This window comes from Sinocyclocheilus rhinocerous, unplaced genomic scaffold (assembly GCF_001515625.1).
Source record: "Sinocyclocheilus rhinocerous isolate Xijiao unplaced genomic scaffold, SAMN03320098_v1.1 scaffold323, whole genome shotgun sequence".
Classification (NCBI taxonomy): domain Eukaryota; kingdom Metazoa; phylum Chordata; class Actinopteri; order Cypriniformes; family Cyprinidae; genus Sinocyclocheilus; species Sinocyclocheilus rhinocerous.
Genome location: NW_015643640.1, coordinates 410,299 through 432,908, shown reverse-complemented (window position 1 = coordinate 432,908; position 22,610 = coordinate 410,299). Strand labels below are relative to the sequence as shown.

Genomic DNA, 22,610 nt, shown 5'->3' with positions numbered 1-22,610 from the left:
TGAAGACAACAAATACAATACAGCTCTATTGACAGAGTACCAGCCAGTGAAACATCAACGAGTGTGTGTGTGTGTGTGTGTTTCATACGTTAGCAAGCACCGAGGACGCACTAGCCAGAAACAGCAAAGATAAGAGACAGACAATGGGAGGATGAAGTGAAAGAGAGTCAACTAACCTTTCTCCACCTCATTATTATTAGCAGCTAGTAGAAAAAGTGAAACCAGTAGCGAGAGAAAGACAAAGAAATACAGAGGACGCATTTGACATGTTAGCTCAAGCAGCACATTAGCATCAAACACAGAGCACAGAGAACACAGAGCATTGCGCGCGTGACTGTCCTTGTGTTTGTGTGGGTTACCTGTGTATTCAGGCGAGCAGAGACAGGTGTAGTTGTTGATCCCATCCACACACGTAGAGTTATTCTCACAGTCATTATCTTCACAGTCATCGATATTTAGCTCACATTCGTCGCCCTCAAATCCATCTGGACACACACACCTGAACATACACAAATACGACTTCTTAATTCTTTTGAAACGTTTAATTCACTCTGTGAGCAGTGTTGCTATTCTATAACTGTCTAAAATTGGTTTGTAACTACATGTCTCTCACAGTCTGTCTACATATGTTTGGGTCCCTGCTTCAATTTTGTTGTACTATTTCATCACAAAAGTGTAAGTATAGGTGCTTAGAAATGATCACATCATCTTTTTTTCAGTTTTGGGGTCAGTAAAACATTTTTCTGGAAGAAGCATGCATTAAAGCATCAGCAAGCATGCATTAAACTAATCGAAAAACTAATCAACTTGATGAGCAGCAAATCAGCATATTAGAATGATTTCTGAAGGATCATGTGGTACTGAAGATGCTGAAAATTCAGCTTTGCATCACAGAAATAAATTACATTTTAATGTATTTTAAAACAGAAAATGGTTATTTTGAATTATAATAATATTTCACAATATTACAGTTTTTACTGTATTTTTGATCAAATAAATGTAGCCTTGGTGAGCATAAAAGACATCTTTCAAAAACATTAAAAAATCATCCCGACCCCAAACTTTTGAACAGTAATGTATGTATGTGTGAATAACATTAGATGTATCAGTTTGCATTTCATATTGGAATGTGTAAGTATTACATAAGTGTTTATTTGAGCATTCAGTGCTATACACATATGTACGACTACTTACATAAGTTCATGCAAGTGTTTTATGTGTGTATGCGTGAGTGAAGATTGATTAAGACAGATTAGACACACTCTGTCCATAAAGTATATTCATTACCGGAGCAACAGGGACACACACACACATCTGAGCATTTACTTGATTTACTAAATGAAAGCCACATTCAACATGGCCTGAATACAATAAAGGAGCTCTTGATTGGTCTCATATACACGCCATTTCGCTGATGACGATGATCAAGGTCTGTCTCACCAGTGAGTGTTCTCCTCTCCATCTTTCAGATGGCAGGTGCCTCCATTCTGACAAGGGTTACTGATGCACGCATGAATCGGTTCCTTGCAGTCTTGGCCCTAAATGAACACACAGGTTGCATTACAAATCCACATTGTCTTTCACACTTGCATATCCTCACGTACAAATGTTACATGTGAACTCTCTCCCTGCCAGTGTTTTTTTTTTTTTTTAAAGTTGCCAGTTGCCGCCAGCATTTTTGATCATTTTCACACAATTTTCATTCATATCTGAACATGCAATATGTCAAAATAACAGAGCCTCTGCTTTTAAACACACACACAAAAAACGTTTTATTCTAGCTTCATGCCTTCTTTTTTTCATCAACACTTGAATGTGGGTCAGTTTCATAAAAAAGCAACATTTTGAACAAAAAGCTGAGAAAATGGCATTTTTGTCAAAGACTATGTCTGGATCAGATTCAGACCGATGATCAAAACACAGATGGAGTCGATCACTTCCAAAGGTTCACAGTCCTAAAACACTTCTTCAGTCGACATTTCATTCAGTAACGTTAGACAGTTTTTATTTACATGCTGTTTAATGATTGATGATCGCGTTATTTTACATATGCATCTGCTTGCATATGCAACCACTTGTTTCTGCTTCTTCTTTGCTTTGTTTTGATCCAGACATTCAGTACTCTATCAGAAGATGTGTAATAGCACCTCCTACTGTATAACAGTGAAAACACGGATAGACGGAAACTTCCATCAATGGTGGGGAAAGAGATAATCATCCAAAGAGCAAGATGAAACTTTTGTGCAAATTTGGATTTGGTTTATGGTACTTTATGTATTTGCCATTTTACTGCCTGTCATGTGAAAAGTCTGCTATCTTAAAAAGGATTAGCACCCCTTTCCTCAAACAAACCACACCATCTCATCTTGTACAAATATAACACAAAAGGTTGTGCACACGAAGTTGAATACATTAGCTAATGAGATGCTCTTGTTTGTGTTTAAGGGTGTACGCACCTTAAAACCATATGGACAGGTGCATCTGTAAAAATCGACGGGATGGTTACTGCAGGTTCCGTCATTCTTGCAGGGGTTGGATAAACAAGGGTTACATTTTGCCAAAATGCTTACATCCACCGGACCTATGTAAAATACAGAGGACAAAGTAATTACACAACATGATATACGCACAAACAGAAATATAACAAGCACAGACTTACAAACACGCATAGGATTGAACAGGTAAGGCATCACAAACCAATACAGGTCAAAGAGGTCACTTTAAACCTGAGGAAAGGTTGGGTGGCAGCTACAGGGGGCCGGGGTTTAAGAGCTCAGACTGGGCTCTTATTGACTTGCTTACCTGGCACAGGAAAACCACAAGTCCCCGGCACCTCTACAAATGTACCAATCAAACACATTACTTACAATATTAACATCAGAGCATATTAGCTAGTGTTAGAGTTAGTACTAATGCCCTCTCTGTGACAGGATGAGTGTGTCTAAAGTGCACGGGTGGGTTTACCTGAGCATGTGAATTTTTTAGAGGGTGTAGTCAGCAGCAGTTTGTCGGTCATCTCTCCAGGACCGGTACATCGTGCAATTCCAGGCTCTTTGTAGCCGCTCTTTACCCAGTCAGAGAGCCACTGCATGTGACAATCACAGTACAGAGGGTTTGCTCCCAGAGCCCTGCAGGAAACACACACATATTACACGTCTTCCCCAAAAATGTGGATGATGAAAAAAATAACACAATGTAACAAAAATGTGTTTGATGGCTCTTCTGTAATTCTGTGGTGCTGATTATTATTGTATTATTTATTTTCACGTAGCATTTTGGTAAATATTTAGGTCAGGAAAATTTTAGAACTTCTATCATTAATTATGAAACATTGGTTTAGTACAGAGAAGTTTTTGTACAAATTTTGCAGATTAAAATTTTTTTTTTAAAGATATTTTGCTTTTGCAAGGACGGGAACATTCTATTAGTTTCTGTAACATTCTGTAATATTCTGTAATATTCTAGTGCTTTCTGGATCATTCCAGTCATAACAGGCAAAAATCATCCGACGTACACTTCTGAAGTTTTAGACGACTCGCTTTTGCTAACTGTTTATGTTAAACTGTTGTTGATAGCTCAGTATTATCATTTTTACAGTATGCATGAGTAATAACAGATAAGCTTGTATAAGTGTCAACATATGTTTTTAGTTTTCATGAGCACTGTTAATGATACACAAAAAGTAATGTGTTTTTTGTATTCAGCATGTCAAACTTCATAAAGAAACATTACAAATCAAAATCAAACAAAACTTAAATAAAATGCACTCACCTAATGTGACTTTGATGTGATTTGGTTTTAATAAATAGTATTTTTTTTATATAAATTTATTATTTATATAAACAATAAACATTATGATATTGGTTGCTTGACAATCTCATGTGTACAGCAATCTACAGATTTGTTCTACTCGGCTGTCAGTCATAATTACACTTGTGAAATTGATCCATGGGATTTATAAAAAAAAGGGTCATCATGGGAGACCGAGAACTCAAGCAATCTGTGGCTGCAGAACCCCAAGTTCAGACAGAGAAAGTGTTTCAGCGTGTTTGTGTGAGAGTAAAAGAAAGAACCAAAGTACATCCAGCTGTCAAAACCTATTTGGTGCACTCATAAGTGCTCGCGTGTGTGTGTGTGTGTGTGTGTGTGTGTGTTTATTCTGAGGTACTTACAGGTGGGAGAGCGAGGACAGATCTTTGAAAGCTCCATCTGGGATCACAGCAATATCATTACCATGGAGAGACCTGCAGAGAGAAGAGAGAAATGAAGCCATCCAAGAGAGTCCAAAACATATAAATCAAAGTCTAATAGCAAAGACACACACACACACACACACACATCAATGAGGTACTCACAAGAGGCGCAGAGACTTGAGGCCGTCGAAAGCTTTAACAGGAATACACCGCAGTCTGTTGTAGCTTAATATTCTGGGATGAAACAAAAGATATTACAATGTTTGCACAGAAGCGTCAGGCCAAGCAAAAGTGAATTTTGCAACTTCCAAAATAAATTACTGAAACAAAGATAACAAGGTAAATAAACTATCTTAAATAGTTAAGTTAATAACAGTTATTGTAGGTCAAAAGTGTAGTAAAATGTGTCTAAAAGTGGTGGCAAAAAAATAACTTCATACACATACCGAAAAACACATACTGCACAAAATATAAAACTGTTAAAATTCACATCACACAAGCACAATGCACAGCTACAGACATACACAACCATAAAAACACACACAGACACAATCTGAAGCCATAGATCATGTTGACACTCACAGGGTGAGCAGCTCAGACATGTTACTGAAGCTGTGGTTGGACAATGTGCTGATCTGGTTATTACTCAAATCGCTGCAAGAAAACACACACACACACACACACACACACACACACACACAAAGGCAGAGTGTTATTATGAGCCACAAGAAAATCAAACACTTAAAGCCAACATTTAGGGTAAACTGCAATAACAAAATGTTGCACAGCACTAAAAAGCACAAGATTCTTTATATTTAGGATTATTTAATTTTGTTAAATAAACAAACATTACATTGTTTGTTTGTTTTAAAGATAAACTGACTTTTTGGATGGAATATTTAAATAAAATTGCAAAACCCAGATTGCAAGGAATTACTTATTACACTTTACATTACTTGGTTTAATGCATGGCATAAGACAACGCACACGTGAACCTCCATGTTAAAGACACTCAAATGGCTAAATGTATCAATGCAGTGACTTTAAAACTGCAAACAGCAAACACCAATCATGTACAATAGTTATGCATTAGGCATGAAGTCAAAATACAACATACAGAAGCATTCAACAGCCTTGATGCATGAAAGGACTTTTCTGCGTGGGTCTGATTTCTAAGCCTATTTAATTTGCATTCATCAAAATAATACAATATGTTAAAATGTTATAAACCTACAAAAACCATTGGCAGTCTTATGAATTATTTAAAACCATATTTCAAAGATTTTGATCATTCTTTATGCGCATAAAATAAATACTTAACAGTAATGTAGACTGAAAAAAATTAGCTATCACTCATTTAATTGATGAATTTGCATTTTGCGTGTGTACTGTATAACGCTCGCTGTTAATTAGTGCTTAATTCATTTGGTATGCTTGGTGGAGATGGACTATTGTTCTCATAGTGCGGGAAATAAGAGGAAAAGCCTAAATAAATACAGCTACAAACTTTCGGATTTTCTGGCAATGGCTGGATGAGAAAATGGATCAAACAGCATATGTACAAGTCTGCTATGATTGGCTGGTTTTAACTGATAACTGTGAAGTATTTGTGATTGGCTGACTCCAGAGAGGGCTGTACCTACATGAGAGTGAGGTGTTTATAATTGGATAGTTCCAGAGGGACTTGCGTGAACTGGTTGCCATCGAGATAGCTATCAGAAAAAGACAAACAAGTTATTACTCAAACGCAGAGGAAATAGCACATTAGCAACAGTGTAATAGGAGAAACTTCAAAGACGTATATAGAGCAGCCGTGTATTGTTTCAGACGTCAAGTATGTGGTTGGAGACAGCTGGGTTTACAAAAAAACGTGTGCCTGGATCCGATAAGGGGATTTTTGAAAATGGCCATTTATTATGAAATTGCTGCGAGGTTTGTGGCCATAGTGTGTTTGTGCACACTCACAGTTCTGTAACGTCTTTAGGAATGCCTTTGGGTAAAAGCTTAAGTCCTTTATTACTGCAGCGAACCACCGTATCCAAACACGAGCACTCGGCAGGACAGCGAGCCAGGGGCGAACAGCTATTCTCATCATTACCTGCACACACACACACACACACACACACACACAGAGAGAAAATTAATCAGCATGCTAATGTTCTCATTTATCACATGTCGAGAATGATGAAATCTGAAATGAGCTTTCTGATGTGAAGATATGCAGGGGTTTTTGTAAGCTTGCCTGGAAAGATAACACTGCATAGCATAGCAGATCTTATCAGAGCCCTATTAAGAGCTAGAAACAAGATCTTCTTATACACATGCATATGTATTAAACACCCCCACACACAGTCATAGCCGTACCGTCTTCGCAGGCAAAGTCTTGAATGGCTACATCTTGAATAGGGATCTCCTTAAGAAAGTATGGGCTCTGACAGCGAGGGTTTCCCGTAACGATCCGTTTCTTACGAAGCCATTCCCCCAGCCAGGCCAGATGACAGTTACAGTTAAACGGATTAGCCAGCAAGTTCCTGTAAGAACATATAATGGAAAAATTATGTAGCGAATATTTACCAAAAGCTTACAACCGAATGCTGTGTTTGAAAACCTAATGAGCTGCCCACGGAGGCACACTACCGTCTTAAAAAGGCAGACAACATTAAAGGGGTCATGAATTGAGAAATCAAGTTATCCTTGATCCTTTGGTCATTGTGCTATAAAACATCCTGTAAGTTTCAGAATTCAAAACTTTCTCGTTAAGTCTAAAAACAGCTTATATTGAAGCCAAGCTGCTAAAACGACTCGTTTCTGAATTTCTGACATTATCACATCATATGAAAGCCTGCCTCTGCAGAAGAAGATCAATGCCTGTTTCTGCATCACTGCCTCTTTAGCAGCGGAAAAACACAGTCTTTGCATCGCCTTCCTTCTGATCCCAACATTAGGAAAGAGTGGATGAACTTTGTTTTTTATCAAGTCAGTAAGTCCTTTGTGCACTTCATTTTATCACGTATACATGTTTAAACGAGACATAATTCGACAGGATTTTCAGAGAGATTGAAACTAAAAGACGATGCTGTGCCAACTATATTGGATCAAAAACAGGACAGAAAATAACCTATTACTTCTAAATGATGATGTTAAAATCTTGTTAACATTATATGCGGACCTCAGAGAACAGTATACATTTTTTTAAAAAGGCAGTTCATGGCCCGTTTAATAAATATGATGGCCAATGAGGCGAGAGAAACGTTTATTATAAATAAACTCAGATTTTGTTGAATAAGTAACAATTTGACCTGTTTTTTTTTTTCTTTAAATTCAATTTTTTATCTTAATATCTGTGTGTTCCCTGTATTTTATACTTATATAGAGTATCATGGAATTAGTTTAGCAACTTGCTAATGTGAAACTGTATTGAAACTAATTCTGAGTCAAGTTTTTTTGTGTTTGAGTTTCTGTTTATGTAGAATGATTCACATTGGTCCCTTCCTTCAATTCAAGGACAATAACTATAATGATAATTATTAATGATTCATTATTGGTGTGGATGCTATATAAGTTACAATGCTGGGTAGATTACTTGCAAATTGTAGTCCGTTACTGATTCTAAATTACATGACAAAAAATGTAGTTAGTAACGTAATCCATTACATTACACATTACACAGTACTTTTTGATTACCTTAGATTACTTTTGACCTAACTTATCTATCACATTGATTTAAAAAGGATAATCTTGTAGCATATTGATATTAAAAATACAAAAAGAGAATGAAAATATATTAACAACATGAAGTGCATTAAACATTACATGATATCAAGGTGCGTGGTAAGTGCTAATAATTAATTAAATAATATAAATCAATCATTTTAAATGAACAACAATCGAAATAAATCGTTTACTAAAAAGATGACATATTTTTTGCATGTCCTGTGACCATTAACCAACAGCCGTAAACATGCAAATGCGTTACTTAATTATTATTAACTTCAAGTAAATAGAAAGATATAGAAAGGTAAATTCAAAAGATGAAAGGAAGAATTATGGAGAATCAATAAATTATGAATAATTTATTGCTATTGTGTAAATAGTATGTAATCAAAAAAGTAAATGTAGTCTGATTACAAGTATTTTGAAATGTAATGTAATCCAATTACAAGAATTTAATTTTTGGAATCTGATTACGTAATCCAGATTACATGTAATTAGTTACTACCCAGCATTGAATATAATTATGGAGTGAACGGGCTATTTAGATGAGGATGTTCCCTTAGAAGACAGTCACCTATTTAGGCAGCTAACTCGGTTTTGGAACAGTGCTGAAACAAAACAAAACACTTTGTTGATACTCTGGTTTGATACTCACAGTGTTGAGAGGGAATGCAGTGTGTCAAAGGCTCCCAGGGACATGGAGGTGATCAGGTTATCATAGAGGGAGAGCAGCCTCACAGAGCTCAGACCAGTAAAACTGCTGTTATTGACACAGCTTATCTTGTTACTCCTCAACATCCTACACATGACAAACACACACATACAATCGTTTAAAACAGCCAGAAGCTCCAAATGAGATTCGGTTTGGAAAACACAAACCAAGGTGCACACACCAGAGAATAGAATCATACCTAGATACAAATTTTGCATGCACGGTGCATGCACTACCCTGAAGTTCAGTCAAGTTATTCATTGGGGTGTGCAAGCATGTGATACTCACAGTGTGCGGAGACCGCCGAGGCCTTTCAGCATGCTGTAGTGGACGCTCTCTAAGCGGTTGCTCGTCAGTATGAGTTCATTCACTCCACTGGCCCCCTCAAATGTGCCCTCCTCAATATCTGTGATCTTATTGTTACTGAGGTTACTGTAAAACAAAGCAAGTTGCCAAGGTAATTTAAGTGATGGTCGCCTAAACTGTGTAATGACAGATAACAAAGACACAGAAAGAGACTTACATTTTGCGCAATTGAGGAAGCTTCTTAAAGATTCCTGTAGCCTCCAGCACTGTAAATTCATTATTGTTCAAGCGGCTGCATGGAAAACAAATCAAACACACAACACGCAAGTAAATTATTTATTGATGAATGAATCTGTATGCATTTATATGTTTATAAGCGGGGATGCACATACTCTAAGTGGTGCGCAGGTGCGACCAAAATAAAAATGCGCTGGGTAAATAAGTTCAGAGCATCATTTAGATCGACTAACTGTAATACTGCATAAAATTTCCAATTCGAACTGAAAGCATGAATCTTGGCAAAATGTGAAACTGTGACATTTCATTCACTGACGTGCTTCACTCGGCAGAGCTAGCTAAAACCAGCAGCTCATATATGTGACCCTGGTTTGTTATGATAGGACAGCATTTGGCCGAGATACAACTATTTGAAAATCTGGAATCTGAGGGTGCAAAAAAATCTAAATATTGAGAAAATCGCCTTTAAAGTTGTCCAAATGAAGTTCTTAGCAATGCATATTACTAATCAAAAATTAAGTTTTGATATATTTACAGTAGGAAATTTACAAAATATCTTTATGGAACATGATCTTTACTTAATATCCTAATGATTTTTGGCATAAAAGAAAAATCTATAATTTTGACCCATACAATGTATTTTTAGCTATTGCTACAAATATACCCAAGCGACTTAAGACTGCTTTTGTGCTCCAGGCTCACATATTTACTTACTGGCAACCCACCAAAATAAAAGCTTGCTGATTTTAGGTTTGAAAATTATGAAAATTCATATAAAAAAAGGAACAAATGAAAATGTAAAAATTTGCATTGTATTTTTAAGTGTACTATAAAATAATTGTACTTTTTATTTCAATTAAATTTACTTTATTTAAAATAAAAACAAAATAAATAAAATGCGATAATACTATTATTACTATTATGAATTATATTATTTTTTTGTAGTTATATTTAATGGGCCACACTATGTGCAGTGTGAGCACCAAACCAAATCTCCAGGAGCTCTCATGAGAACCAGACTGAAAAACTTATGTGCATCCCTGTTTATAAGTAATAATGTATAGCAAGGTTGTGCACCATTCACAATTTAACACAAAGCTTAATTTAATTTATTGTATTATTTCGCCTCTTTATTAACAAACTTTTGTAGTGTTTTTTGTAGTGGATGACTGGATGCAAATATATTTTTATAGGGATAGTTCACCAAAACATTCTGTCATCAATTATTCACCATGACGTTCTAAATCCATAAGAACCATAAGAATTAATCTTTAAAATACAGTTATTATTATTATTATTATTTATTGTATTAATTTTTTTCTAGACATCGTAAAAGTCCAGACAAAGTCAACGTAATCCATATGAATCGAGTGGTTTAATCTGTCTTGTGAAGAGCCATGATTGCTTTATATGATGAAAAAAAAGGAATCCGCACACACAAAAAATTCAAAGTTCAAGCACCACTGAAAATGATTTACTGTAGATTCACATTGAAAGTGATAAAACATCAAAGTGTACTAACACAAACGTGCCTGTGCACAAAAGAAAAGAAAAAAGAGAAGTGTAGCTCAGATGTGTTTGATGCACGAGAGCAAACCTCATTGATTATTGAGGAAGCTCAACTGGATTTCTTTTACAATCTCTTTGTGAAACATCAAAGTTTTGTTGGAATGGGCTTTCAATGGAGGGACAGAAAGGGAGGGGATGGACAGGTTTAATTCAAAATATCTTAATTTCTGTTTCAAAGATGGATGAAGATGGGTTCGGAACGAGTAAACAATGTTTGGTGAGTAAGTGAAGACAGAATTTTCATTTTTGGCTGAACTAAACCTCAAAAGAGAGAGAGACACTCACAGTTCTGCTGTATATTGAGGGATGTGGTCCGGGATCTTTGTGAGCTTTTGTCCAGAGCAGTCCACTGTGGTTCCTTCACAGCGACACTTCTCTGGGCAGGCCAGGTCTGCGAAGCAATCCCCACCTAGTTTCGACCGGTAGTCCTCCACACCTACACACATAACCATACACCATTACACACCACACAATCACAAAAAGAGAGTGTATGAGAGAAATAGAGGACAGAGAGAAAGAGAGAAGGAGAAGGGTAGGCTTGAAGGAGTTTGGGTGGAAAGGTAGAGTGGTAAAAGTAGAGGATCACTGGGAGGGAGGACGTTAAAGGTTAATTGTGCTAGACCAGAGGAAACTCAGTTATCACCATGGCAACATGCTATCGGGATTATCATTTTTAACAACACATAAAGCCATGCTGATGTACTAGCCATGACTTTAGAGTGTTGTGTACACACACACACACACACACACACACACACACACTTATAAGGGGGACAAAGACGATACACATATTCTTAACTGCACATCCATACAAACAAAGACAAACACATTTACACACACACACCAAGGTTGTCTCTTGTTGCTTGCCATGCTGTAGATGCTGCAAGACCTTCCATGGTGCTTGACAGAACCATGTATTAGTCCGAGTCTGCAACCACATGGTTAGATCAAGCACAAAGGAAAACCCTGCTGAATTTCCTCCACAAGACACAGAGAGAGAAAGAGAAACAAAGATAAAGAATGAGATACTACTTTGTTTAGCTGGGATAAACTAGTAGGAGTAATGGAGAGAGAGAGTAACAGAGAGAGGAGAGACGTGGGGAAAAAGAGAAGAGAGAAACAGAAGAGTGTGGCAGGAACATTGCAGCTGTTGTACGGTAAATAAACACATGAACCAGGAGTTATACACACGGTCAAACACACACATACACATTCCATTCACACTGTGTGCTTCATTAACCTCTGAGCACATTTTCACATATATTTGGGGTCCTGGTCTGTGATTGGTTGGGGTTGAGGGGGAGGGGCTTGTAGGGTGACGCCTTATCGGTCATGTGTCAGTTACTTACACTTATTGATATGATGAATCCCTGAGTGTGTGTGCGAGAAAGGAAGAGAGAATATGTAATATACTCAAACAGTCAAACCCTCACGCTGGCGAATTCTGGAAAACCTGTGTTTCAGATCCATGCCACTGTGTGCAATTTGTGAGCATGCACACAGCAAGAGTGAAACTGATCGTGTGACCGTCTGATAGTGTGTTTGCTCATCTAACAACTTCATGTATAACCATCATACTGTATTAGTAGTTTGATTTAAACACATGCCAAGTTCTTAGAACTATACTCTTAGTATTCATGTTGTTTTATATATCATTTTTAGGAAATGCATACATTTATTTACTGTAAAAACATTTATTAAATGTCTAAATATATTAAAAGCATTTTAAAGACAATGTAATTTTTTAATGAGGCATATTCTTTATTAAGATATCAGGATATCTGTTTTATCCTGACATTTGAATTTTCAAAACATCAATTCAAATTTAAATGTAAACTATTTAAAATTTTTGAATTGTAATCAACTGTTGCTGGGTTTTTTTCACAATAGAAGAGGTATATTCAAGTAACTGTATGTGTGAACTGCGTTTATAATGTATTTTTGAATAAATTATTCGATTCTGACAAAAAAAAGAGCATTGTCATTTACCCACGTGCTACACAAGAACACAGCACCATTATGTGTAGCTCTTCTTTGCAAATACAGCAAAAAACACACAGCACACTTGTGTACTTCAGGCCGTCTGTATAGCATTCTGGATCTTTAATTGTGCACAAAAGTTTTTTTTATCTGAATGATAATATGCATGTAATTTGCATGCATTAGTGTATTAGTCCAAAGGTTTTTATGCAGTACACACACAGACAAAACGTTTAGTAGCTGAACATACCTGGTATAAAATATTGTTCTTTAGCTAAACAAAGAGAGATACACAGAGAACTGAGAGGAAAGCTGTGTGTGTGTGTGTGTGTAGATCAATAAATGAATATGAATATTGATCAGAGAATCCTGCTCATTTATAACCCCACAGCGATCAATACTCAACTGACAACCACCCCCACACACACACACACACACACATTTGCATTCTGATTTATAATCTGCTTACAGGAGAAGATAACTTATTCTGAGACCCTCAGAACTGTGTCGTATAAGTGAAAGCTGACTAAGATGTTTCCACCCCTAAACACATACACACATTCCTGACACTAAAGTCCAAGGTCAGGAACAGACCGGAAGAGTAGGGTCAAACAACTCAGTGTCTGCAAGCAAGTCTGGCAAATTACCAAAAATGAAACATATACGCAACTACCCATGTTCATGCGTGTATGTACCTGAACAGCGGAACTTTTTGCTCTTGATCTGGCCGATGCGTTTGTTAGCAAGGCGGCGGGGACTGGTGCATCGAGCTCCGCTGGTCTCAATCGGGTTGTCTTGCAGGTAGTCAGCTAACCACTTCAAATGGCAGTCACACATGAAGGGGTTCTGGGCCAAATGACTGATAAATAAAAAATATTTAAGAAAATTTTGAATGACGGTCATAGTTAAGGTGTGCTATTTCTTGACAAACCAAATAGAGTACACTCAAATTTTTGACCAGCCTGAAATATGACTGAATGGAATTGCTCATACATGGGCCTAATATTCCATACCAAGAGTTGTTCAAACATGACATTATAAAGAGATGATATTTATACGACAACCAAAAAATTAATTGATATATAAAATTTGCACTTTTGTTTTATTCCTTAATGTTTAAAATAAGAGCTTTCAATAAAATAAAATGATCAAGATTAATCTCTTGATTTCCAACCAGTCTTTAGAAATCAATAACACCAAAAATCAGTGTATACTGTATGCATATATATATATATATATATATATATTCTTTTTTTTTGTAACTTACTAGTCAAGTAGTCTAAAAGTAGGAACCCCTCAGAAGATAGTCAAAAACAATGTGTGTATATGCGATCCATTTGAAATACTTAAACTATGAATCAAAGTGTTAAATAATTCTAGATAACTTATTATCTGAATTGTTCATATTTGATTTTCCATCAGTTACAATTTACAACACTGATGGCAACAAAAGCAGCAGATGGGATGAATGAAAATGTCAATTCACTCTTGCAAGATATAATGTAATCTTTTGTTTTTGTTGTTGTTTTCTGAAATCTTAGATACAGCAGAGTGTCAATCATTTTGCAACAAATGTTACTTAGAGTAACTCACAGTGTTTGGATGGCTCGGAGAGAAGAGAAGGTTCCCTTTACGATGGTCTGGAGTTTGTTGTCATAAAGTGACAGAAGATTCAGATTCTGCAGGTCTTGGAAAGAATCTACGCGCAAACAATTGATCTTGTTCGCATTAAGCAACCTGTTGGGATAAACATTTGCATGTGGCATTTTACACAAATCTCTCAGACAAACAGGAAAATCTATACATGCATTGTAAATTGAGATATTATAAATGCCATACACAAATAGATTAACATTTCTAGACAAACATAGGAGCGAAAAAATCCCTATGGTCTCCAGACTCATTTACAGTGCCTTATAGGAGAACAAAGTTGTGAATAAAAAGAGGATTTATTTTACAAAGCAGCTTTCGTATAAACAGGATTTATATGTTCTGCATCTCCTGCAAAGCAATACATCTGTGTGTGTGTGTGTGTGTGTGTGTGTTGTGAGTTATTGGCACCAAACTTTTATATTTGTGAGCATAAACAAATGTGAGTTTCACATGTTAGTTATTTCTGAATATTTTACGAGTCTGCAAGAGTGAGAGGGAGTAGATCGCGTGTGTGGTTTGTATGTAATGTAGTAGCGCCAAACGCTTATGGTCTTGTTAAAACCCTATAAATACTTGGATTAACAAGCATTTCCTAAACATACTCCTCACACCCACATGCACTGACTGGCACACACACACACACACAGCGGAAGTGTGTGTGTGTGTGTGTGTGTGAATTTATGTCCAGTTGTGCTGTCTGTCATCAGGGAAATGTGTGAGGCATACAGTCCTACCCTCACAGCCCACACACACACACACACACACACACACACAGTTGTGAATAAACAGAGGATTTATTTTACAAAGCAGCTTTCGTATAAACAGGATTTATATGTTCTGCATCTTCTGCAAAGCAATAAATCTGTGTGTGTGTGTGTTGTGAGTTATTGGCACCAAACTTTTATATTTGTGAGCATAAACAAATGTGAGTTTCACATGTTAGTTATTTCTGAATATTTTACGAGTCTGCAAGAGTGAGAGGGAGTAGATTCACTTTCAACACTGTCTGAGCGCGTGTGTGGTTGTAATGTTATGTAGTAGCACCAAACGCTTATGGTCTTGTTAAAACCCTATAAATACTTGGATTAACAAGCATTTCCTAAACATACTCCTCACACCCACATGCACTGACTGGCACACACACACACACACACAGCCCACACACACACACACACACACACACACACACACAGGTTTCTATGTTTTATGGGGTCATTCCATAGACATAATGGCTTTTCTACTGTACAAACTGTATTTTTTATCCCCTTACCCTAAACCTACCCCTCGCACAAAACTACAGGCATTTTTACTCAATCAAAAAACATAATTCTGCATGATTTATAAGCTGTTTACCTCATAAGGACCAAAAAATGTCCCCAAAAGTTCACAAAATACTTGTGGAGCCATTTGGTCCCCATAATGTAGGGAATACCAGGCACACACACACACACACACTTGTTTTTTCTATCATGATGTGAATATCTATTGTTTTTATACTGAGCTAGGGACGTCAAAAGCACCCGTACCACAACTTTGGTACAAAGTTGATACTAAAATAAATAAAGTTCTTGTCTTGGTAGGATATTCTTGTAAACACGTTTGGTTAGGTATAAGATCTGTGTCAAAATATCAGAGTATAAATGCAGCCTAATGTACTTTCCACTGTCTAGTATGTCATTAATATTCATTTAAATGTCAATATTGACAATGCAAAGAGAAAAATCACTGCTCTCTCCTCCCTCTATATCACTGACTGTTATTTGAAGCAATGCTGACTTACTAAGAAATACTGGTAAAGCTTTACAATAAGGTGTTTAACAGCATATCCATTTATGCAGTGGTATTTAAGTTGATATGGAGAATTATTGGTATTGATATAAAAAATGTTGGTCTCTTGACAACTCTGTACTGAGCTAATGATATTTCCCCTCACACAAGGCATTCTGCATTATTAGATTTTAATTAAGTCATTATTTAGTAGGTTTATTAAGCCATTTTTCCAATGGCTGGTCCTCAGACTTGGCAGAACCCGACCCACCCACACACAGAGAGAAATAAACGCCCTTCCTTCATGGCATTTTCAAGCATAAATTCATAGAATGTGCATTACTCACAGTAGCTGCAATGAGAATAGTCCGTCAAAAAGGCCTTTGGGAAGTTCACTGATTTTATTCCCATATAAAACCCTGAAAGGCAGAAACACAAGGGAACATTAAATAAAAGCAAAGATTAAAGATGTTCATTACCCACCCACACACATAACCATTCATCAGAAACGGTTCCTCAAACAGAGCACAAGATGCGCCACCGGTGACGAATCATATTTAAACACAAATGAAATAATCATATGGACCCAGATTGATGAGGTAAAATCACAAAAAGCATGTGCACAATATTAATACGATATATCAATCTCGTATCATCTCATGTTCATTACTTTATCTTAATGGTCCATAACCCTACGCAAACTGAGGTTGTGGTAAAAATGGGTGAGGAATATTAGGAAATTCAAGACTAATCTGAAAGAGCCATGCAGGGCTACACATTTCTTGGCGTTTTTATTTTAGAATGAATAATGGCACTGTGGCTTTGGCTATATGCTGATATCCTACATATGTGCAGCCCACACAGAAAGAGCCATGGATCTGGAACAGTTGTGCTTTTGTACGTTTATTCGTTAAATATTTTGACTAATTTGATCCTTCTTTCAGCTACTAATCAGTGTGTAGCACACATAACTCTGTTTAACAGGCAGATTTCCCCCCAAAATCAGCATCTAAAATGTTCTGTCTGAGCATGCATTTGAAGTATTTCATTACTGTGATGTCACATCAGGACTTGCATGTGTGTGTTCGCTTATGTTTCACATTGGATCACTCTTCTGGCTTGAAGTTGTATTTTTTCAGCAGGAGAGATTTGCAATGGCTGGCTGGTGTTCCTAAGAGGCTGGTCCGAAGGGAACGAGAGAGAGAGAGAGAGAGGGAGAACTGATCCGCCCACTAAGTTCTGGCTCATTGGAATCCGGTCAGTAAAGAAAACCAAAGAAAACACACAGACCAAGCAAGTAGGACATATACATCCCATCCCCCTAAAACACACACATCTGCACACTGAAAATGCCAGGCCAAAACAAATAGCTTAACATATTTGAGCAAGAGCTTATATTAGTGTGTTTCATATTCTAAGGCTTTAGCCATATACAGTAAAAACTTTTTTTTTTTCGTCTTTAGTCTTGGAGTTACCAAGCTTACTTGCTTTTTCTTAAATTGGTCATGCTTTAATTTATGAACCGATTTTCACTGTTAACAATGACATTTGCCTCAATAAACTCCTAATTTGCTGCTTATCATAGTAAGTTAGTTGGTAAATTTAGGTATGGGGTTGGATTAAGGGATCTAAAATATGCTCATGCAGAATAAGCTATTAATATGTGCTTTATAAGTGCTAATAAACAGCCAATATACTAGTAATATGTACGGAGCTCCGCACATGGCATGCAGGAAAAAAATTGTAGGCTAAATCGTGTGCACGATTTACTATTTTGTTCCCTCGATTTATAAATTGTGCGCACGATTTACTAATTCGTTCCCTCGATTTGCTTAATCGTGCACTAGATTTATAAATCGAGAGAACGAATTACTAAATTGTGTGCATGACTTAGCAAATCGAGGGAACGAAATAGTAATCCTGTGCACGGTTTAGTACATCGAGGGAACGAATTAGTAAATTGCGCGCGCTATTTATTTATTTTTTCTTGCATGTCATGTTTGGGGCTCCGTAAATATGCATGCTGATAAGCAACTGTTACTAGTGAGAATTGGTCCCTAAACTAAAGTGTTACCAACAAATCAAATAATTTGAATTCATATAAAATCGCCTGCTTGTAAAATACTTTGTTTTCCTATGAGATCAGTACTATTCCTTTATTTATTTATACAACTTGTTTTAAGATGGCACCTTTAAAACTGTTCGTCTATTGAAATGACAAGTGTCCCGTATGTTTGACTCTGACTCTACAGGGATTTATCTGTTCTGTTCTCTAAAAGCTTGAATGAGTCAGATCATCAATGATTGAAGAATGGAAGCTTAATGTAACTCTTACATTCTCTTCTCACGCACACACACAGATATACATAGATACTCACAGAGAATTCAAAGATCGGAGACCTTGAAAGGAGTCTGAAGCCAATTCGGTTATTTGATTATTACTCAAATCTCTGAGAAAAAAAGAAGAAAGTTAGAGAAAAATGAGGAATAAGTGTGTAATCATGTATGTACTGTATGTGTGCTCACATGGACACACTCACATTCTCCGCAGGCGTTTGTAAGGTGCGAATGCTCCTGGCGGAATAACCTTGATGGAGTTCTGCTCCAGTCGGCTGTGAACAGAGAGAATAAACCAGATCAACAAATGTAGGGAACGTGGCAGAGGGAATAATCAAGGTGAATGATGGCCACTGACAGCACTATTGAGAAGCTATTGGAAAAGTATGAAAATGATGGGCGATGACGGGTTCGGAATTTTTTTGTAATCTCGGACATTAATTCTGAGTTTAAAGTCTGTTTTTGTAATACAGAAATTGAATACACTAAATGGGGTACCAAGACAAAAGAGGGGGGAAATCAATGTGACAGGCACAAATGTGAGATTAATGTCAATATCTCTGAGATTAATCTAATCACAGCTGTGTCTGTTTACTGTAGCTCCAGTTTGAGGTAGTGCCCATGTCTGGAAGAGTGTGTGCTTGTGGGATTTGGTCAGACTAAAAAAAAATCCAACATCTGTGTTCCATGAAAAATTGAATTATAAACACATTGACATTTTAACATTGCCTTAAAAGCGCACTCACTGTTTTCTTGCAGTAAAGCATTTACCCCTTAGGAAAAGAACAGTACTTATTGCAGATGAGATAAAGACTCCAGTTATATTAGTAGCAAAACTGTTGTATTTTACATGAAGTCGGTCACATCATAAGGCCGCCGGTCACCTAATGGAGCCGTCACACTTTATCTGAATAACCTCCCTCTTATCAGATACTTTCACTTGAGAAATAACTGAATGTCTTTGGAAGTCTGTTACCCACTCTAAACAAAAAAATAAAGACATCATCATGATTTTTTTCCTCATTATTGTCACTCTTGACACATTATAGTTCACAGTTGCGATGTTATTTCTCGTAATTCTGACTTTAAATCTCACAGATGCGACTTTATTTCTCACTGTGTCTTTGTATCTCAAAATGCAACCCAGGCTCATGGAAAACACGTACTTTTAGTGATGTTTCTGCAACATATTACTATATGCAACATATTATTATAATATTCTGCGATATTACATACCTTTATGGAAGGTAAGTAAAATGTCTGGTGAGTGGCGCTAAAATGCACATTCAATACGTGATGACCACGTTTTTATTACATTGCTTCAGGCAAGTAAACCCAACCCTAAACCTACCTGATAGTGTTAACGAAAGCTAAAGTGATATAAAACCCATTCGCTGATGCAGTCGTGCTGTTTTAACTTCCTTATACGAGGGTTTGAGCTGTTTTGTTGAACTATAGTTTCACAGGATTCGAACCGTAGCGTATACTGTATCGAGTGGGCTACCGAACAAACCTACTGTGTTAGAAAACCCATACATATGAAGCTGGATATGTGACGCTAACGTTCAAAAGTATCAGTTTTCAATTCTCACAGCATGTTAAAATTGTTTTGAAGTCATAATATCAACAATATTGTCATAATGTCAACAATAATATGAAGACATAATATTGTGCAAGGAATTGTGAGAAAATGAGGCTTTCTTAATCAAAACTCTAGGCCAGGCAAGTCAAAATGTGACATTATATCTCACAATGTGATTATATCTTACAATTGCAAATGTACATCTTGCAATTACATCTTGCAAATTACTTTCTCACAATCACCCGTTTTATTTTTTACTCTTTATGGCAATAACAGGTTTCCATACGTGGCTGCTGGCTAACTACTGTATTTCTACAATCATAAACCAAAACTGATGCTTTGGTGTGAGTGCACTTTTGAACAAACACACATGCGCACACAAATCCAAATAAAAACCTGAAAAGAAAGTATTTTAAATTGTAAAAATTGCACATTTGAGCTAATTTAATTTTCATTAAATGCGGGGTTAGAGAGTCGGACTTGTAACCCAAAGGTTGTGGGTTCGAGTCTCAGAGTGCAAAAAATGGCTGCTCACTGTGCTGGGTGTGTGTTCACGGTGTGTGTGTGTGTGTGTGTTTACTACTCACTGCTGTGTGTGTGCACTTGGATGGGTTACATACAGAGCTCAAATTCCGAGTATGGGACACCAGACTTGGCTACACATCACATCATTTTCACTTTCTTTACAAAAATGCAATAAAAGACAAATTAACATCAGCTGTAGTTTTCCTACCTGCCAAGTCAAGTAATAAGAATCATAAATATATTATTCATTCAGTATTCCAGCATTCAACATATAGCAATGCTTATTTATAACGTCTCGCCTTCTCGCTGTCTCTCTCAAGATATCTGTTCTTCTCTTTGACAGCAAATAAGTCATAAATCAGATAAGCTCTCCAAAGTTGACAGGGCATGAAAATCAGGCTCCCACATAGGTGGACGAACACACACATACACACACATTTCATTCAACCGGAGCCAAATGAGATAATCCGACTCATCTGCCAAGGCCCTGCATGCAGCTTTCAGAGGAAGAAAAATGAAGGGATGACAGACAGAGCAAGAAGGGAAGAAAAATGATAGACAATGACCCTGGCAGTGAGAGGCACAATAATTTTAAAAAGATGTGGCGTCTCAATCCAGGCCCCGTTGGCAGAGCGTTGGCCCACAGAAGAGATGCCATTGATAAAATAAATCCATTTCCACACTGAATTAATGTGCATGACTTCAGCATGGCCTCCGTAATTAAAATATTTGATACAGATACAACTCTCACTGTGTGTGTGTGTGTGTGTGTGTGTGTGAGTGTGTGTGTGTGTGTGTGTGTGTGTGTGTGTGTTTCTGACCTAACTATTTCTTTATGGATACTCTCCAGTCCAGAAAGATATTTAATAATTTCACAAAATAATATAAAAGTTATTAATATTAACAAAATAAATAAAACAAATGCATAAATAAATATACTATACTATACTATACTACACTATAATATAATATAATACAAAAGTTGTGTTTTACTATACTGTATTGTGCTCTAATGTTATATTATCAATATGATACCTTATATATGGTGATTAATATATTGAATATATTCAAATATATGTTTTTTCCCCCGTTTCTATATTATATGTATTATTATTATATGTATTACATAAATTGGAATTTCCTATAATATAATATAATATAATATAATATAATATAATATAATATATAATAAACATAGCCATAACAACATAACATAACATAACATAACAAAGTATTAAGTATTAAAACAAAGTATTAAAAGAAATATAAATAAGTATTTTAGGGGTATTTTAGTTTAGTATATTGTGATTATAATTAGTATAATGTGTGTGTGTGTGTGTGTGTGCACGTGCGTGCGTGCGTGTGTGTGTGCGTTTTTGTGACATATGAGGACACAAATTTGTATAATGACATGGGTATTACAAGGAGAAGGTGACTTATGAGGACATTACCCCATGTGCCCATTTTTCAAAACAAAACAAACGTGTGTGTGTGTGTGTGTGTGTGCGTGCGTGCGTGCGTGTGTGTGTGCGTTTTTGTGACATATGAGGACACAAATTTGTATAATGACATGGGTATGACATAGGAGAAGGTGACTTATGAGGACATTACCCCATGTCCCCTTTTTTCAAAACGCTTATAAATCATACAGAGTGAGTTTTTTTGAGAAAGTAAAAATGCACAAAGGGGTAGGTTTAGGGGTAGGGTTGGTGTAGGACAATAGCACATACAGTTTGTACAGTATAAAAACCATTAAGCCTATGGAATGTCCCCACAATTCACAAAAACAAACATGTGCATGTGTCTGTGTGTGTGCTCCTCACTCACATCTCAGTGATGGTTTCTGGCAGGCTGGTGGGTATTTCAGTCAGTCCTTTCCCTCTGCAGTCCACTACATTATTACTGCAGGTGCACAGCTCAGGACACTGCAGCACACTACAGGACGAGTGTGACTGGGGCCCTAAAACACACATACAGACAGATGACAAGGATGCAGGGGTGTGTGCTACACAAAGGAAGGCTGAGTCTAAAGGTT

At 36.7% G+C, this 22,610-nt stretch overlaps 1 protein-coding gene across 1 annotated transcript in view; it reads right to left on the bottom strand.

Moving 5' to 3' along the window:
* LOC107757564 (slit homolog 2 protein-like) overlaps window positions 1–22,610 on the bottom strand; it is a 69,984-nt gene that overhangs the window by 1,343 nt on the left and 46,031 nt on the right. The window contains exons 10-33 of the mRNA XM_016575082.1: window positions 22,403–22,535; window positions 18,672–18,743; window positions 18,510–18,581; window positions 16,479–16,550; window positions 14,305–14,448; window positions 13,407–13,570; window positions 12,962–12,985; window positions 12,081–12,101; window positions 11,017–11,167; window positions 9,143–9,217; window positions 8,908–9,051; window positions 8,563–8,706; window positions 6,558–6,724; window positions 6,159–6,291; window positions 5,837–5,905; window positions 4,776–4,847; window positions 4,356–4,427; window positions 4,173–4,244; window positions 2,965–3,128; window positions 2,803–2,835; window positions 2,457–2,581; window positions 1,441–1,538; window positions 360–499; window positions 177–203 (exon numbers count right to left, since the gene is read on the bottom strand). Of these exons, the coding sequence (XP_016430568.1) occupies window positions 177–203; window positions 360–499; window positions 1,441–1,538; window positions 2,457–2,581; window positions 2,803–2,835; window positions 2,965–3,128; window positions 4,173–4,244; window positions 4,356–4,427; window positions 4,776–4,847; window positions 5,837–5,905; window positions 6,159–6,291; window positions 6,558–6,724; window positions 8,563–8,706; window positions 8,908–9,051; window positions 9,143–9,217; window positions 11,017–11,167; window positions 12,081–12,101; window positions 12,962–12,985; window positions 13,407–13,570; window positions 14,305–14,448; window positions 16,479–16,550; window positions 18,510–18,581; window positions 18,672–18,743; window positions 22,403–22,535 (2,388 nt within the window). The remainder of the gene's footprint in view (window positions 1–176; window positions 204–359; window positions 500–1,440; window positions 1,539–2,456; window positions 2,582–2,802; window positions 2,836–2,964; window positions 3,129–4,172; window positions 4,245–4,355; window positions 4,428–4,775; window positions 4,848–5,836; window positions 5,906–6,158; window positions 6,292–6,557; window positions 6,725–8,562; window positions 8,707–8,907; window positions 9,052–9,142; window positions 9,218–11,016; window positions 11,168–12,080; window positions 12,102–12,961; window positions 12,986–13,406; window positions 13,571–14,304; window positions 14,449–16,478; window positions 16,551–18,509; window positions 18,582–18,671; window positions 18,744–22,402; window positions 22,536–22,610) is intronic.